Raw genomic sequence first — 19,044 nt, 5'->3', positions numbered from 1 at the left:
AGATTATTTGAAAGAGAAATCTGTGCTCGGTTACTTTTTCCTATAAAGTGGGTAGAATACCCCTTACCCTCATAAACTTGTTAAGAGCATTATATGAGATAATTTTGTGAAAGCACTCAGAACAGCTTTAGTTTTTTTCTCCCCCATTCCATTCTCTATTGGCTTGATTGACGATCAACTCAATAACTCCACAGACATTATGATGATTATCATATTATTATATAATATATTTATATATTACACATTACATTATTATTAAAGTATAATATTCTATAAATACATTTATTATACATGGCTCTGTAACATCCTTTTAGTTAGCAGTAGGTTAAATACATTCTGACATATTCACCATTAGGTTAAAAAAAAAAGTAAAAAAAAAAAGTTTTCTTAGGTAAAACGCAGTAAAAGTAAAGAAATTAGAAAATAGGAGACAGAAATGTAAAGAAATTCTGGGCCGACCTTTGATTCTGACCTGAGGGCATACACTGCATGTATCTACCTGATTTCTAACTGTTTGAGGGAATGTGTGTGCGTATGAACATATACAGTGGCAAGAAAAAGAAGACGGACATATTTCATGATGTCAGTAAACTATAGCAATATGTTCCTACTTATTCTCTGTCAGATAACCCAAGTATACATTCTGATTCTACTACTATTAAGGTTAACCCTAGGCAAATCATGCCACCTGCAACATCCTCTGTTTTTTGTTTTTTTTTTTTTTTTTGCGGTACGTGGGCCTCTCCCGTTGCGGAGCCCAGGCTCCGGACGCGCAGGCTCAGCGGCCATGGCTCACGGGCCCAGCCGCTCCGGGGCATGTGGGAATCTTCCCGGACCGGGGCACGAACCCATGTCCCCTGCATCGGCAGGCGGACTCTCAACCACCAGGGAAGCCCCCGGGTCCTCTGTTTTTGCATCTTACAAATGAAGGCACTAGACAGGAATGATTTTTAAGGTCTCTTCAGACATGGAAATCTATAGTTCCCTATCCCTGAGCTCTTCTGTCTCCCTTACTTCACCTCTTCAGTCTATGATAGCTATTTAATAAGTGATAATAAGTACCCCTAACTGATAGATATAAAATGTACTAAATTTCATTCACAGAAGAGAATAATTCTATCTGATGATATTACATGAACTGCTGAATGTTTTCAACAGTTCTCCTCACTAAAATATGGATGCAATTCTTTGTGTAAGTGAATGTGGATCATTTTTTCCTTCCTATTCTCAGAAAACAAAACTAAAAGTATTAGTTGAGATTGTCCAAATTTTTGGAAAATAAATTCTAGTGAAACTTCTATAAAAGTAAAATAAATAAAATTCTTGTGTAATCAATTTTGGGGGGACTTCCAAATTGCTCTATAGAAGAAGAATCCTGTTAAAAGGTATACACTGCCAAAAGTCAAATTCTTAGTGGATGAGAGTTAGTGATAACACACAGTGGAAGTCTCAAATTCTCAATTACTTATTATCAAGTGAAAAAAAGAAGCATTATGTACCTGGATAAGGAAACGAAATAAGAATTAAGACATTTTCATCCATTTTCTCTTAATTTAAATGTCTGATTTAATGAGAATGAGGACTTAGGTGACTAGAATATCTGAAGTGGAAAGGAATGAAAGAATAAATGAATGCTATTTGATTTCAACTGGGAACAAACTTCTTATTCTGTTGAATAAATTGACCAAACTTAGTGTGTATGTAGAAAGTTCATAAACTGTAGAATCAGACCTCCATTTAAATCCTGGTTCTGCATCTTCTTGATCACTAGAGATGTTACTTATTCTCCAAACTTCCCACATAAAGTAGAAATAATTCTCTGCAGAGTATTGTGAAAACTATACCTAGGCACTACATGTAAGCTTCCTTTTCTCATTATAAAAAAGTATCTGTTACAAGGCAAAAAGACCATTAAAGGAACTTGCTATATATGTTAGAATGTTACACAGCATCATAACAGATTTTTACTGATATTATTCATTGTCGTGAAATTTTACTCGCAGTGAGATTTTTACAGCATGCCGAAGTAGGAATTTCTAAGGCAAAACGAACTCATCTAAAGTGCCTTATTTTCGTTATTCTGTTACCTAATCTAATACTTGGTAAAACAGTGAGTACTAATGGTAATACCAATACCAATGGTAAAACAGTGAGTACTAAAATGAATCGGGAAATGTACAACCACTAAGTTTTTGTAGGAACTAGTCAAATATTAGGGTTTAAGGAGAAGTTTATTAACAATTAATATTCTTTACAAATCCTACACAATTTGTTTCCATTTGCACCATATATGTACACCACTTGCTATGAGAAAACTCAGCCAAGAGAGAAATAAAGGACTGCCATGTACTCAAACCTGGGACGCTTCATTTCTTGGCTGGACTGACACATCAGTTTCAGAGTTTGCCTGTGCATCCTCCTCAGCACACTGCCTCACTGCAGCAGCGCTTGTGGCGTAACCACAGTCCTCCCCAGCAGATTCTTCTGGATCCATGTGGTTGTTGTGACTCACATCTTCAGCTATGTGTCCCTTTTCTTTCTCATTCTTGCCTAGCTCATTCTCTTCCTTGTTTTTATATTCCTGTTTATTATTTTCACAACAGTCTTGATTAATTTTTTCAACTTTACAATCTGGTTCCTTTTCAAAATTGGAGTTAAAATCCGTCAAGGTACCATTAGTTGACCTAAATGGACTTGATTTATTATTTGGTCTTGACTCAGATTTATTTAACTCCGTAGGATCTACAATATCTTCTGCTTTGTGTTTTTCTTCATTACTGTAACACTGTAGAGTATTCCTAGGTACCTGATGATATAAGTTGTCCCTAACATCTATTCCTTTCCTATTTTTAATTCTGAGTACTGTCATGGGTTTTTTTTGGTTCCTGTGTAAATTGTTCTTTTTGTGAAAAATATTATGCCTGTATTTATTAACACTGGTAGCAAGAGGAGAAAGCGTAGCTGCATCACATAACAGATTCTGCTTGAAGCAGACGAAAGAGAAGAAACAGGAAAAGAAAAGGAAAAAAAATAATAAAAATATACACATGAATGTTTTAAAATAAGATACAACAAATAATTCTACATTAATGAGACTTTATAAAGAAAAACGAGAAATGTATCACATATCTGAATGGAAATAATGTTATAACATACCTTCCTATTTTATCTAACTATATGTTCTTGTCACAGCAAAACTCATAACTACATTTAAAAATCTCCAGAAATCATTTGTAATGACATTTTATGCAAAGCATAAGAATCATAAGTTTACCATTATTATGTAAAAAGGATTATAGAAGTTAACATACATCATTACCTAGTAAAAATAAAAGTTGGATTTATTGCATTAATATGAATGAGAAGGATCTACTGTTTTTAGCTAGCTAAAGGTAGAAGTTGATTTCACTTTTAAACTTTAGAATACAAAAAATGAAAAGAAAAGACGTGCACTTACTGAAGGCCTAGAATATGCATCCTTTGAAAACTGTTTTTCTAAAGCATGAAGTTTTTCTTGGAGGTATTTATTTTGTAAACGTAAATCTTCTATAACAGAATCTCGAGGAAGAGCCTGATGGGTCCTATGAACAACAATCACAGACTCTTTACTGTTCAAACTTCCAACTTTTTACTGTTTTATCATATTAAAAAATAGAAAAAAATATTTTAACACTGTATTTCTTTTAAATTCTACAAAACTTGAAAACTTTACAAAATTAAATTAAAACACGACTATATTATAAACTGATCCTCTACAGAGGATTCACGGCTGGCCTCCTTTAAACTATGAATTAAAAAGGGTATTTTGATTTTAAAAAAATACATTAATATATGTAAAGAACATGCATCTATTTTGGGGATTGTGTAAAACAGCTGAATAAAAATACCTACTATTTTTAAAACATTATATAATAATTTCATAACATCCATGCGCTTCTCAAGATGGTAAAGCATTTTATAAGGTTCTTAGTGGAGCCAGATAATAATCTATTTCTTCAATCTATACTACTCACCTGCATGGCCTACAAGGCCCTCCGCTATCTGGCACAAGCACACCTGTTCAGCACATTTGTCCAGGACTCTTCCCTTACTTCGGCAAATAAATCCACTCTTACCCACACATGAAAGATTCACTCCTGCCACTATGTCTCTGCTAGGGTTCTGTTTTCTCGGAATGTCCCTTCCACCTTTAAAATCTAGATCTGATTCATAAAATTCGGAAATTCACATTTGAACTGAGAAGACAAGTTCAATCTCTTTTATAAAGTCTTCTCCAATTACTTCAGCCTCCACAGATTCATATTAGAAAAAAAGCTATTAACGAAACTGAGTTATTTGTAGTGAGGTGGATGGACCTAGAGTCTGTCATACAGAGTGAAGTAAGTCAGAAAGAGAAAAACAAATACCATATGCTAACACATATATATGGAATCTGAAAAAAAACAAAAGGTTCTGAAGAACCTAGGGGCAAGACGGGAATAAAGACACAGACCTACTAGAGAAAGGACTTGAGGATATGGGGAGGGGGAAGGGTAAGCTGTGACAAAGTGAGAGAATGGCATGGACATATATACACTACCAAACGTAAAATAGATAGCTAGTGGGAAGCAGCCGCATAGCACAGGGAGATCAGCTCCATGCTTTGTGACCACCTAGAAGGGTGGGATAGGGAGGGTGAGAGGGAGGGAGACGCAAGAGGGAAGAGATATGGGAACATATGTATATGTATAACTGATTCACTTTGTTATAAAGCAGAAACTAACACACCATTGTAAAGTAATTATATTCCAATAAAGATGTTTTAAAAAAGCTATTAAATATCTAAAAGTATTAGAAGGTTTCAAAACTAAAATATTTTGATCCTTGAGAAAACTGCAAAGGAGAATAAAAGGATTCGGTTTTATTCTGAACATATGTTTAGACTAAGAAAAACAGGGAGGCTAGGACCAGACAGTAGCTATAAATAGATGTCAAAACAAAGAAAAATGTTTCATTTTGTTCTTCTCCATCAAGGAAAATTCTGAAGAATTTAAGAAACAATGACTTAGAAGGAAATGAGATGGAACGTAGGTTGAAAGCTCACAAGGACCTTGAAAAGTAAATATTTTACAGATTGGGACAAAACACGAGAATCTGAAATATCAGCAAACAGGTGGTAAATTTACCTTTTCCTTTCCTCTAGTATTTCCTGACCTGAACACAACACAGCTTGAAACCTGAAGATGAGCCTCAGCACAGAGGGAGAGAGCTCCACAGGCAAGGCTTAAAGTTCTAGCTCCAGTAAGGAGAAAGGGTGCTTAACAACTCTCACAGACAGTGCAAAAATCCCTCTTATTTTTCTCTTCTATGCATTCTCTCATATCCCAACCCTCAGGCAATTCCAAGGCAGTGGTGGCAGAGGCTGCAAGGGGAACTCACAGGAGCCAAAATTTTTAGGGAGAGGAATCTTCTTCTCCAATTGGTAGAGCTGTAATTAATAAGGTGGGAAGGCAAAGTAGTGCCCCTCCCCCTCCGCCACGTCCCCTTTCTGCCCTCCAGCTGCTGGCTTAGCTGCAGACAAGATCACAATAGCTGAAGCGCACGGCGCAACAGGGCAACAGATTTGGTTCGAAGTACCAGAAAGGGGAGCCCGAGAGAAACCAAATGTATCAGGGAGATCACAGAAGGAAAGGAGCTCAAGAAAGGAACCTTATAAAGTTGCTTATGAACTTCTGGGCTCACCCCTTGAGCATGAATGTATGGTTCTGATCCTAATCAGAATATTAAAGAGTCTGAGAACTGAATAGAAGACAGCCCACATAGCAGACTGTCAATAGGGAGTTGCATAGGCAGAACAGAGCCAAAGAGCATTGTAAAAGCTTTGAAAATAATACCGGAACCATAGCCCACATAAAGCAGGTTAGCACATGGGGCCTGAACCTATCCAGACTTGCTAAAACAAAAATATATCTGCATCTTCCATACAATTTAACCAAGATCCAGAGTCACAGAATATAATATTCAAAAGTTCAAGAATATAATCCATATTTATGTGGCATAAAAAGAAGCAGGAATATCTCAACTCACATAGGAAAAGAATCACCAGAACGCAAGCTTAAGGTGACACACATTTATTATATCAGTTTCTATATTTCCACGTATTAGCTTACCTCATATATGATATGTCATTTTCTAGGTCAAGATTTCTCTTTTTTAATTCTTCTAACTCTTTTTCTGACTCCAATGCTCGCACTTCCATAACATGATCAACAGTCATGCCAGTTGTTTTTAGTTTCCTCTGCAAAGTAAGTTTCTCTTTATCAGCTCTGTGGGATTTAATACAGAATCATGAAAATACACCATTCACTGTTTGGCTTGTTCAATTTATTAAATTGCAGCTTCCTTATTGTAAGGCCAATATACAAAAATTGGATCATTCTGTATTTGCTATGAGCTAACTTATTTCAAAATTATAGGAAACTACACTTATAAATTGTTAAAATATATTTAATACACATTTTAAAGAAAATAAAAATTGAACTATAGATAATAAATGATAATTAAAACTAAAAAATTTTTCATATTATCAAAAAACTAACTTCCAGGTCAATTAAAGACTATACATAATTAATTAGGTTTACATTAAATTTAAACTCACTTGGCAAAAAGATCCTTCAAAGTATTCAATTGCTTTGTTAGAATACAGACTTCCCCCTCTTTCTCTTTTAACCTGTTTCGAATTCCCTCTATTTTGGTTTGCCATTTTTTACCTTCTTCCCACCTAATTACTTCTTCTTTGGCACTCTGTAAATAATAATAAAGGAGGAAGAAAATTACCAATATTGTTTTTTAGAATGATCAATTACAATTTACTAGAACAATGGTAAACCAATACTTCCTAAAGAATATGTAAACAGGTTCATTTTGCTATGTCACTTCTAGAATCTTTAGGCCTGCCAAGCTGTAAGCAAAAATGCCCTTCAGTCTAAGATTCTGTATTCTATAACTTGACAGATAAAATTCTGGGGAACAGTCTGGACTAATGCCAACACTCCTAAAGGAGTCTAATACAAATGGATGATGACTAACGTAAACTTCCAACAAAAAATGTATATGTATAAATGACCAACCCGATCTTGTCAGCCCATAGCAATCTCCTAGTATCACAACTCCTTCAAATCTTCAATGCACATTATTTCTCTTATTCAACAGATATTTACTTAGCATGAATCATGCACCAGGTACTACTCTAAGTACTACGAATAGAAACAATGAATAAACCAGACAAAAAAGGCTTATCTTCATGGGTATTACAGTCTAGTTTATGTTGGTTGGTTGGTTGGTTGGCTGGATTAGGGGAAGGGAGCAAAATACAGACAAAGAACAAGAAAAAAAATTTTTTGAAGTACGTTAGCTGGTGATAAGTGCTTTAAAAAAAAAAAAAAAGGGGGAAGGAACTAGGATACTTCAGGGCTCGGTGTTATGGTTTGTTATAATTGAGATAAGGTGTCCAAGGAAAGTCTATGTAATGCAGAACAGTCCCATGTACTGAAGAAATATCAAGTGTCCTACTGAACATTCATATAGTTAAAAATTCTGTTCACAATTGTCTGAGCTAAGAATTTATGTCCTTTCCACCAAGCAATTTTTTAACGGTTTTATTATGTACTGAATTTTCTAGGAATACAGCAGTCTTATAAAAGTAAAGACTACAGAAGTCATTTTGCTGAGAACTACAGAAACAACTGTTTACCATTTTGGAAATCAAATTAACAAATGGCAATGCCTTTGTGACATGTGGGGAGCCAACAGACCACATTTGTATTAGTCTGCATTTGTAGCTCTGAATTCACATCGATGTTTCCTAAAGGTGGAAGCACATGACTATTTCATTATGTTTTCTATGAAGCATTTACATGGTGAATTATGAAAAATATATGAATATGTTTATTATTTTTATAAATTATTTTCCTTCCATGTTTCTCCTTCATATTTCATTTAGGGCATTTACGGTGAAATTTTGAAATTATGCACGTAGGTAGTTTATATTAACTAAAAACTTCATTTGGAATAGTAAAGGGGACATTATGAAACACTGTATTTACTATAAAAGAGAATGTTGGGGCTGAAAGGATTAAAAGCCACAGTTTAAAGTCAAATACCCAACTAAGATAAGTAGCCCTATCAAAACGATCTTCTCCCATACTGGCCAATTTTTTACCTTATTTATCTAGTTCAGCTAACATGTATCCTTTAAAAAAATGTAAAAAACTTCAGTAAGTGTTTGATAGTTATTAATTTCTATTTTTTCTAAAATACATACAAGGAATTTTGTGTATTTCCAGAAATGTAAGTATTAGTTGAGGGCAAAAGGTATATGTAAACAATTCTGCAGCATGGTGTATTCTGTAGAGATTGGGCAGTTCTATCCCATCTGATATTATTCTCTGAAGTAGGAGTGAAGTAGGGAAACAAGACTGAGGTAATTTAAAAATAAACAGAAAAACAACAAAGGCAAATGTCACCAACGGTCTGATCTTGACTGGGGGAGAAAAGAGGAGAAGAGAGGACGAGAAGTTCTCCTTTTGTATTTTCTGTACCAATAGCTTCTTATCATAAATTTCAGGATAATGTTATTGCATTTTAAAATTTTCATTCATCCAACGAATACTGAACATCTACTACATGACAGGGACTGTTCCCGTGGCTGAGGATACAAAAATAAACAAAACCAGCAAAGTTCCTGCCATCAAAGTTAACAGTCCAAAAGATGAACACATGGATAAGTAAATTTCTAGTATGTCAGATAGTAATAAATGCTACAGAGACAAGCAGAGAAGTGTAAGAAACACAGGAATGCAAGGACTGGGGGTGGGTTTTGTTACCTTATATAGATAGGCCTCAAACATTGTTTCTTTTTTAAATTAATTAATTAATTTTTAAATTAATTAATTTTTAAATTAATTAGTTTATTTTTGGCTGCGTTGGGTCTTCGTTGCTGCGTGCGAGCTTTCTCTAGCTGTGGTGAGCAGGGGCTACTCTTCGTTGCACTGAATGGGTTTCTCATTGCAGTGGCTTTTCTTGTTGCGGAGCACGGGCTCTAGGTGTGCAGGTTTCAGTAGTTGTGGCACGCAGGCTCTAGAGCACAGCCTCAGTAGTTGTGGCGCACAGGCTTAGTTGCTCCATGGCATGTGGGATCTTTGCGGACCAGAGCTCGAACCCGTGTCTACTGCATTGGCAGGTGGATTCTTTAACCACTGCGTAACCAGGGAAGCCCCTCAAACATTGTTTACAGAGAAAAAGGTGTTGAAATTTCAATATGAAACCATTTTTTGAGTAAAAAAAAAATTAGAAATGACCAGTGCTGTGGAATCCGAAAGAATAGTCTCATCAAATTCCTGAATATAGATTGTAATGTTATTGTAGCTCTCTGTGTTCTCATTCTTTTTCTAATATCATACCCTGGTATAGACTTGATGGCTTACAAAGACTTTCATATATTATTTCATTTCATGTCAAAATAATCTTGAGAAGCTGGAATTACAAATAGTATTATTTCTATTTTAAGGAGAAATAAACTGAAGCACAGAAGTTAGAGGTCTAGGCAAAGCCACAAGGCTACTGAGGTATTTTGATAGGAATCAGGTTAGGAACTAGTACCCAAGGATTAGACTTATGGCCAAGTAGGGAGGCAGCAAAGAAAGCAATCCTGAAGAGTAAGGACATTTTGACCTTGCAGTTTTCACCAGCAAAGCTTCTGACAAGTATGTTGTGGTTCCATGTATATAAATGCAAACATTTAGATCAAAATTATACTGACAATGATAAATTTTCATAAGGAAAATGTTTTTCTAGAATATACCCTACTAAAACATTTTAATCCCATTACCTATTTTCTATTCAGTGCCATTAAAGATACTTAATTTTCTTTCATGTTATTGAAATTATCTTATAGATATGAATATTTTCTGGGTAAACGTTACAATAGAAATTCTTCCTAACTATGGCTCCTCCACTGAGATTTTCTTCAGGGGCAAACATTACTACTAACACCAATATTTCCAAGGTCACTTTTGATCTGTTCAATGCTACTTATATCTTGTCTCCAGTTTATTATTTACAACATATTTAATTATGTGGATTTTAGCCAGTTTTAGTTTTTCCTTGGATTATGTCTATCAGTAATTTTTATTACAAAATAGCTTACTAGTTAACTTGTAAGAAAATTTTCAGCTATTTTTCTCACATTACAGAATCAATTTATGAGTGGGTTGGTTATTGATTATTACTGCAAATATTGAATATACTCCAAGTCACTTTGTTTACCCTGAAATAATAGTCCAGTTCATTGAAGGATTAAAAAGGACACATGTGGGTCAAGATAGTAGAATAAAAATGCCCAGCTTTCTTTCCCAAAGGTCTATATAAACCAATCTATATAAACAATTATATTGAGAAAAGTGATAAATACAGCTGGGTATGTATGGTATGAAGGGATTTGGGATGTACTGTAACGTCAGGAAGATGATATAGTAATTTCTGAATAAGAGTTACATTATTGGTGTCTCTTCAAGCAGACCTGTAAATTCCTAAAGGACTGAAACTTGTCTTAAACTTCTCTATGTTATCCAGTACCATTTATGGTATATGTATCAGGTCCTCAGATCAATGAATTATCTGTTCTTCAATTACATATTTAACTAAGTCTATCACTACCTTAAACATATCAGTACATTTCTTCACATACCTTTTCTTTCATAGGTTTTATTTCTACCTCATCCACCTTTTTTTCCAGTTGGCTTTCTAGCTTTTTAATTTTCTTTTGGAGTTCTTCAATTAAACTTTGTTTGTTATCTATCAGAGCTTTGCCCTGAAAAATAAGATGTATTTTTACATTTTACAAATAAAAAAGTATCAAACAAAATACACAACAAATACTCCAGTTGTAGAAACTTTCTGAGACTACAGCTAACCATGCTTTCTAAACGACACTATTGATATTTAAGAATAACATAGTAGCTACTTCTGTATTTTAATAAGATATGCTACCCTGAAACTACAAATACAGTAAAGGTCACTGAGAGAATTAGCAACTACATTAATCAAAGTGATCTGAAAGCTAGTTTCAGCAAATATTATAGACAGAATTAAAAAGTGGGAATAAACTACTACCTGTATATTATAAATCAAAACATTATCACAATTAAATATAAAATTACCTGTAATCCACTGGTTAGTCTTTTAATTTGCCTTTTCAGTTCATCATTCTCTTGATCAATTCCATCTTTCTCTCTAAGCATTTTATTATAGGCTTTTTGGTTTTTTTGTAGTTCACTGGTTAGGTCATTCAAATTATCAGTTAGTAAGTTCTCTCTGTTTTTACTTGTTTTAAGAGCTTCTTTAAGTTTTAAAATTTTTTCACATAAATCTTCAACTTGTGACTAATACAAGATAAAGAAAGGTTTAATTCATGAATCTTCAGCAAGTATCAATGATAAAAGCAACAATAATAGAGAAAGTACACCATTAATACTTACTAAAAAGAAAGTTTCAGTCTAAATTTTTAAGCACATACATGCAAAAAAAACCACCAGAAACTACATAACTTTTTCTAGCTTCATTTCAAATGAACCAAGTTTACTTTGAGGGGAAAAAAAAAAACAAAACATGAAGAAGCTGTCTAAAGCAATTCATCTTTAACAAACACCTAGAACCAAAATTTTATCATATAAGCAAATGTTTCATTATGGCTGAATTAATTTACTAGAAAAACAAGTACATATCAACGTACACAGCAATTTCTTTTTTGAACACTGAAGCATAAGAGTAGTATAAAACGAAATCTTTTACTCTAAGTAGTTTCTAATCCACTTTGTAAAGACAAGACATAAAAGGGTAGCTCACAATATTAGACAGTATATATAAGCCACTGGAAAGGAGTTCTTAGCTGTCCCATATAGTAACATTGATGGGAATACTGGTACTTATTATATGTCTTGTTGAATAAATTATTACAGGCCAAAAGGGATTACCAATAGCACTAATAGGAAACTAGTAGTATTATAGTGCAGTTACGAGACAAACAAACTCTCCTGGAGAGTCAAAAAAGGCTTCAAGAAAAATGACTGGAAGAATGTAAAGAATTCAGAGAAGAAATTTCAGGCAAAGAGAAAGGTACTGAAGAAGACATCATCAAAGGGCTATACCTATTTATAAATTTATTACTGAATGGATTTTTACTGTCAACTATGCTAATAATCTTGATAGGCACAAGAGATTTTAAAAATCTGACTAAAATCCAGTCCTTACATGGTTTAATGGCAATGAAGGGTATATGGTTTAATGGCGATGAAGGGTATATACAAATAAACCAAGAGCAAATAAAAATTACAAACAAAACATATACAAAGTAGATTTTTCATTTTACTCAAAATATACTATATGAAACTTTATGTGAAGAAATTTGAAAATCATCATTAAATGTATATGTTTTGGAGAAAAAATTTTATACAGTTCCAAACGTAACAACTGGGTAAGAAAATAATAAAATACATTGTCAAAAAATAATAAATAACTTCAAAAAAAGGCTTTAAAGTTAGGCAGCTCTGTAGATTAAATGTCAAGGACCACATGATTTCCATAAACTATTTCAGGGCCTAAAAAGGGAAAGCTAACTAACTCATATTATGAACTTAGCAAAAACTAAATGGAAAATTCTGAAAAGGCAAAAGAAATAAAACAAAGGAATCTGTACACCTATCTTGCTTATCAATATAGAATTTAAAATCCTAAGAAAAATATTTCTTAAATTTAATTCTGTTAGGAGAAATAGCTTATAATGGCCTATCCTTTGCTAATCCCCAAGATGCTATTCAGTGAGTACAATAAACATGCTTAGTGTTCAAAACTGTGTGTAGGATTTCCCTGGTGGCGCAGTGGTTAAGAATCTGCCTGCCAATGCAGGGGACACAGGTTTGATCCCTGGTCTGGGAAGATCGCACATGCCACAGAGCAACAAAGCCCGTGAGCCACAACTACTGAAGCCCTTGCACCTAGAGCCCATGCTCCACAAGAGAAGTCACTGCAATGAGAAGTCTGCGCACTGCAATGAAGAGTGGCCCCTGCTCACTGCAACTAGAGAAAGCCTGCCCACAGCAATGAAAACGCAAGCAGTCAAAAATAAATAAATAAAATAAATGAATTTATTTTAAAAAACCCCAACTGTGTGGACATGTGTATATCCACCAATAATTCATTAGAATAAATTCCCTATTCATTATTAAAATTACTATATATCCAAGTGGATTCTCTTCCAATGGGAATTAGCAGGAATTCTGTTATATTAACGCACATGTCGATACGCACCTTTAGCTCTTTAGTATGTTGATCAACAATCTGTTGAACATTGAGATTTGCCTCTTTCTGAGAAGTCATGGAAATAATACGTTCTTCAGCTGCTGCTGTCATTTCTGCCCGAAGTTCCAAAAGTGCCCGACTAAGGGCCTAAAAGTTACAACATACGTAATATTTTTAAAAAATTGGTATTTCATATAAGCAATACAAAATATACATAAGCTTTATTACTTTAAACTGTTTTCCTAAAATACCATGTGTTTAATCAAACAGAATTCACAAACAACCCAACTTTTTCAAATGAATTTCCTTTAGTAAGTGAATTCAATTCTTTCCAAATTGAGTGTGAACTCAAAATCTTGATAATAATAATTGTGAGAACCCAGCATCGAATCAAGCAATCTGTACTACAAAACCCAGGCATGTTTTGTTTTCAAACTTCCAAGTTGAAATATTTATTTAAATTACTCACTTAGTACATACTTCCATGTGAAATTAATTGAATGTAAGTAGACAAGGAAAGTTACAAGATTAGAAGACTTAAAATTTGCCAATAAATTTCATAAGCTAGCACAGAAAAACAGCAGCACCTTCTAAAACAGTTAAGTATATAAAATGAGATAAATAAAAAAACTAATAAATCTGTTAATCCACTGACCAACTCCTTTTCATAACACTATCTCTGCGATCTCCTTCTTTAATCTTTCCTCCTCTTATCCTAACTCCCTCTTAATCCCCAAAGTTACTTAAAATTTTTCAATTATTCAAATTATTCAAAATAGCCTCAGTAACATACAATCCTTATAGGAAAGGAGAGAAAATAAATAATGTAATGAAGATTTCCCTTTATTTCCTACAGCTAACCCACAAATCAGGTTGAAAACATAAAAAGATAAATTAGACTATATCTGAACTTAAAAACAACACCTATCTATAAAGCTATTTAAAAGAATTATAAAAACCCAACCCTGCTCAAGATAAGGCTTATACTTTTTATTACGAGAGAGATACATGCTATCATCTTCTACAAATCTTTTGTAAAAGCAATCTACCACATGTTTTTCTTAAATATTGATAATTTTCTATTGTTACTTACTTTTTGTTGTTTCTCTTTCAGGGCTAATTGGCTCTTCAGCCTTTCTACTAGATTCCTCATTGTAGTTGTTGGAGCTCTTGAATTTGCTTCTTTTTGAGCCTGAAGTTCAGATTTTAAACTCTGCGACTCTTTTTGTGACTGGGCCAGAAGACACCTCAAATCCTCTACTTGTGCTTTTATTTGTTTCACTTCATCTGCATGATTTTCTTGGAGCCTAATATAAAGCAAACATATGTACTTAATAGAGTAGTTGCTGCAATTAACAATTTGATTGACACAAATTTTACAAAGAACAAATGTTTGGTCCTCAGCATCCTTAAAATCTAAGATTTGATCCAAATCCAAAAGATGAACAATTCTTTATTCTACTTAACTACTCTTAAACTTAAGATAAAATAGAGTTTTTTCTTCCAGTTTCTACTATTTTTTGCAGCAATTGCATCAAGTAATTTGTGGCTCTAGATGAAATAATATAGAGAATGAACAAAATAACACTTTAAATATTATGGTTCCTGCGAGATGTGACTGCTTCCTTTGTATCAGGGATTTCTCAACCATGGCACTATTGACATTTCTGACTGGATAATTCTTTATTGGGGCGGGGGTTATACTGTCCTATGCATTTTATTTTATTTTATTTTATTTTATTTTTTGCGGTACACGGGCCTCTCACTGTTGTGGCCTCTCCCGTTGCGGAGCACAGGCTCTGGACGCGCAGACTCAGAGGCCATGGCTCACAGGCCCAGCCGCTCCGCGGCATGTGGGATCTTCACGGACTGGGGCACGAACCTGTGTCCCCTGCATTGGCAGGCGGATTCTCAACCACTGCGCCACCAGGGAAGCCCTGTCCTATGCATTTTAAAACATATTTAGCAGCATTCCTTGCTTCTACCAACCAGATGCCAGTAGTACCTCCTAGTTGTTCATCAAAAATGTCTACAGACAATAACAAATGTCCCTGGAGCGGGGAGAGGAGAGCAAAATTACTTCCGCTTGAGAACCACTGCCCTATAACAACATGTTACAAAGACAAAATATAAACCTTCACAGAAATCACATGTATTATGGTTCTAAAGTCACTAGTATTGTATCTATAACTCTATCTATGGCTGTATACTATATAGAAGTAGATACTATCAAAAGACTTAGTTAATTCAATTAATCCTACTGCTCAGTCAGTATTAATTACCCTTATAAACTGAATTATATCCAGTTCACTGTGCTTATATAGACACTGCATTAATAAGGTCACCAATATGAAGATTCAAATGATTAAACTTTGATCAGTGAGAGGAAGGTCTGTTAAACCACGAACAGGTATTAAACACTCTGAGACTTGTTGCTTACAGCAAAAACTTAAGTCACTTTAAATAATCATCAAAGTGTAAAAATACAAGGTTTCACTAAAAAAATGACAAAGAACTATAATTTCTTAAGACACATTAAAATATGTATGCCAATGTGCACACAGAGAATAGAAGTATAATTTTAGGCTAAAATGACATGGTAAGGTACAAAACAACAACTTCAAGTATTTCATGTGGCAAAAAATTATATATACAAGGTAATGTCAAAAAAATGATTATTTTCTACATCCAGGAATTAGATTCAAAATGCAAGAAATTTTATGCTCTAAAATATGACAGAAACTTACTATATCAAAAATAGCATCTCATGTATAAAATTTAACAGAATGGGGAAAATTAGATTGAAAATATACCATATGCTGTTGCTAATTCTCTTTTCTCTTAGAGAATAACTTATTTAAAGTAGCAGCTTCTTAAGCACAAATAGTGTTAGTTTTGTCAGAAGCATCTTGGATAAATGAAAAAAGAAGCAAAGGTTCTAATAAGGGCTTCAGAGATGGAATGGAATTATAAGTTAAGTAGTTAGCTTTCTTATTTTTTTCAGATACGAAACTGACCCTCAGAGAGATAGTTCTACAATGATTACAAAATACCTAAATATAAACCTATTTTAGTTTTAAAATACACATTCTGATAAATGGTTGAACAATGTTTAGAATCTCTAATATAGAGAATGCTGTGAGCCCTCTACCGTCACTGTGGTTAATAAAAAAGATTGGTTAATTTTTCATTCAACAAATATTTGAGCCTTTAATGTATGCCAGAAACTGTTATAGGTATGTAAATAAAAGTTTTATATTTATATGTTACTTTACAATTTTCAAATTACTTCCACATACATCATCATTTGGCCTTTATATAACCACCTTGAAAGAGCCAGGGTAAGTACTGTCATTTCACTTTTTAGATAATAAAATGGAAATTTAAAAAGGTTAAAGATGAGATTCTATGTAAGAATCTGAGTTGGCTCTTGAGTCAGACTGACTAGATTCAAATCGTGGCTTTCCCATCTTCTCCTAGGCATGTAACTGAGGCTTCCTACAGCCTAGTTTCCTAACTGCAAAATGGAGTGAATATGCTATGTCACAAGTAGTATAAAATGAGATAATATATTCAACATTTTTAGAACAGTGCATGACATAACAAATGCTTACATTTATCTTTATTATATCATTATTCCCATTTGCCAATATCTACATTTCTAAGACTTACCGTAATTTGATATTTTCAAACTCTTTGACTTTTAATTCAGTGACTTCTCTTTGTCTCTCTAAATCCTGAGATACATTTTTTAGTTTGATCACAAGTGAGGAGAGAGAGTCATCTTGTTCTGCTACTCTCTGTTCCATCTCAGCCAAATGAATAAAATGCTTGTTGGTAGGAACTGGAGTAGGAGACTGTTTTATTAAATCCTATGAAATATGGTTGGTTATATTAGCCATGAGCAGGTACAATGCAATGCCATACTTACTCCATAATTTTAACTTGGTTCCTTAAATGATCAAAATATAATATCAAATCTAAAATGTAATGATTTAATAGGTAATGAAGGCTTAAAGAAGATAGGAAATATAGATCTTATTCTTTGTATTCCCAGTATATGGCAAAGTGCCTACATGTAGTGGGGGATCAATAAATAAATGTTGATTGAATTAATGAGTTAAGGCTTGAGGAAGCTAAGGTTTGCTTAAGGTCATTTCGCACATATAGAATACAATGATCAAAAGAGGCAAGAATGAACTGAATTCAGAACATGGAAAGCAGTTAGACACAGGTAAACTTAATGTGCAGATTTGAAAAGAAAGATTGAGGTCAGATCATGGAAGGCTTTGAGTACGTGGCTAAGAAACATAAACATGATTTTGTAGGCAGCAGTAAGCTACTAACAAATGTCGGTTTAGGGAAAAAAATGATTACAGCTCTGTCTTCAGAAGATTATTCTGGCAAAAAAAAAAAAAGGTAGGATGGCTTCTAGTCCAAAAAAAAAAAAAAAAGGGAGAGCTAAATTTTCAATTGCATGGTCTCAAAAATCAATAAAGAATAGAACAAAGTTCTTAGAATCTTACCCAAGTTGCTTCTTTGAATTTACTGAGTGAACTATCAGCCTGTAATTCTAATTTATGATGAAGAATATGAAGTTCCTCTTCATGTTTCTTAACAATTTCTCTTTGTTCCTGTTTTACAAGAAATCAAAACTATATCTTATATTATGATTCAAATAAATTCACATTCTAAAGGTCTTAAATATTTTCTTATCTTTACCTTCTAAAATCCTTATGAGATAGGGAAGGAACAACATCTGCATGTATTTATTTATACCTGTATACATTTCCCCTAGCACATGTTCAAACTGACAAGCCCAGCCTTAGAGAATAATTTATTATTAATATTAGAATAATATGTATCCATCAGCTTTTAACTTGTTTCTAGCAAATTTTTAAATGTCAGATTTTTTTCCCCTCCAAGTTCTAGCAAATTTGATTTCCACTGATACCTGTGTGACAGATTTCATTCTAACTTACTGCCTCAGTCTTTACCTATTAACTCAAATGATATTTTTCAAAATCACATAGTTTCACCATGAAAGCCTAATTTAGCAATTTAGTTGGTCCATAACACAACTGCCAGTTTTACTGACAGATCTGTAATCCAATCGCGTGAAAGTAACAATACCTGAATAGAATCATTTGAAAACAAGAAATGAAATACCACTTCAGGGCAGAACAGTATTTGGCATTTGTCTAAAAAACATCATAATAAATAAAAGAGCATAACATAATATAATAAAATACCTCTCTGGCTTTTTCTAGAAGATGTTGATACTTCTTTAACACTTCTTCCTTTTGATTTAACCTTGCTTGCATGTTTGCAATGGTCTGATGAGCAAGTTTCAATGTGTGATGAGATTTTGGTTCCACCTCTTTTCTTCCTAGCTCAGCTATAAGCTTTTCTCGTTCTGCAGTGGCAGGCAATCGAAGCCTCAGTTCATTAATTACTTTGTCTCTTGACAGAATATTTTCCTCTGCTAACCGTAAAGCAGATTCTTTTTTTTTTAGCTTCTGCAATGATCAAATCATAAAAAAATACATTTTTCTTTTAAAAATGCTTCATCTGAATTTTAGTGAGATTAGCTATAAGCAAGGAAAGGAGTTTCATTTTATTTTTCACATCATACTTATAATAGCCAAATGATACTTAATAAGGTTAATCGACTGTATTTCTATGTGACAGCAGTTATCTACATGTATA

General features: G+C 33.7%; 2 protein-coding genes across 2 annotated transcripts in view; both read right to left on the bottom strand.

Annotated features, from left to right (window-relative positions):
- CEP290 (centrosomal protein 290) overlaps window positions 1-19,044 on the bottom strand; it is a 97,299-nt gene that overhangs the window by 15,549 nt on the left and 62,706 nt on the right. The window contains exons 33-42 of the mRNA XM_079936196.1: window positions 18,588-18,854; window positions 17,862-17,969; window positions 17,008-17,207; window positions 14,429-14,642; window positions 13,345-13,482; window positions 11,199-11,420; window positions 10,727-10,849; window positions 6,638-6,783; window positions 6,150-6,305; window positions 3,458-3,581 (exon numbers count right to left, since the gene is read on the bottom strand). Of these exons, the coding sequence (XP_079792322.1) occupies window positions 3,458-3,581; window positions 6,150-6,305; window positions 6,638-6,783; window positions 10,727-10,849; window positions 11,199-11,420; window positions 13,345-13,482; window positions 14,429-14,642; window positions 17,008-17,207; window positions 17,862-17,969; window positions 18,588-18,854 (1,698 nt within the window). The remainder of the gene's footprint in view (window positions 1-3,457; window positions 3,582-6,149; window positions 6,306-6,637; window positions 6,784-10,726; window positions 10,850-11,198; window positions 11,421-13,344; window positions 13,483-14,428; window positions 14,643-17,007; window positions 17,208-17,861; window positions 17,970-18,587; window positions 18,855-19,044) is intronic.
- LOC307193764 (uncharacterized protein) lies at window positions 1,592-3,263 on the bottom strand. Its single transcript, XM_079936195.1, has one exon. It carries the CDS (start codon window positions 3,047-3,049, stop codon window positions 2,351-2,353), a length of 699 nt encoding a protein of 232 aa, XP_079792321.1. The 5' UTR covers window positions 3,050-3,263; the 3' UTR covers window positions 1,592-2,350.

The sequence above is a fragment of the Stenella coeruleoalba genome (assembly GCF_951394435.1).
Source record: "Stenella coeruleoalba genome assembly, chromosome: 11".
NCBI lineage: Eukaryota > Metazoa > Chordata > Mammalia > Artiodactyla > Delphinidae > Stenella > Stenella coeruleoalba.
This window is presented reverse-complemented; position numbering and strand designations above follow the sequence as displayed.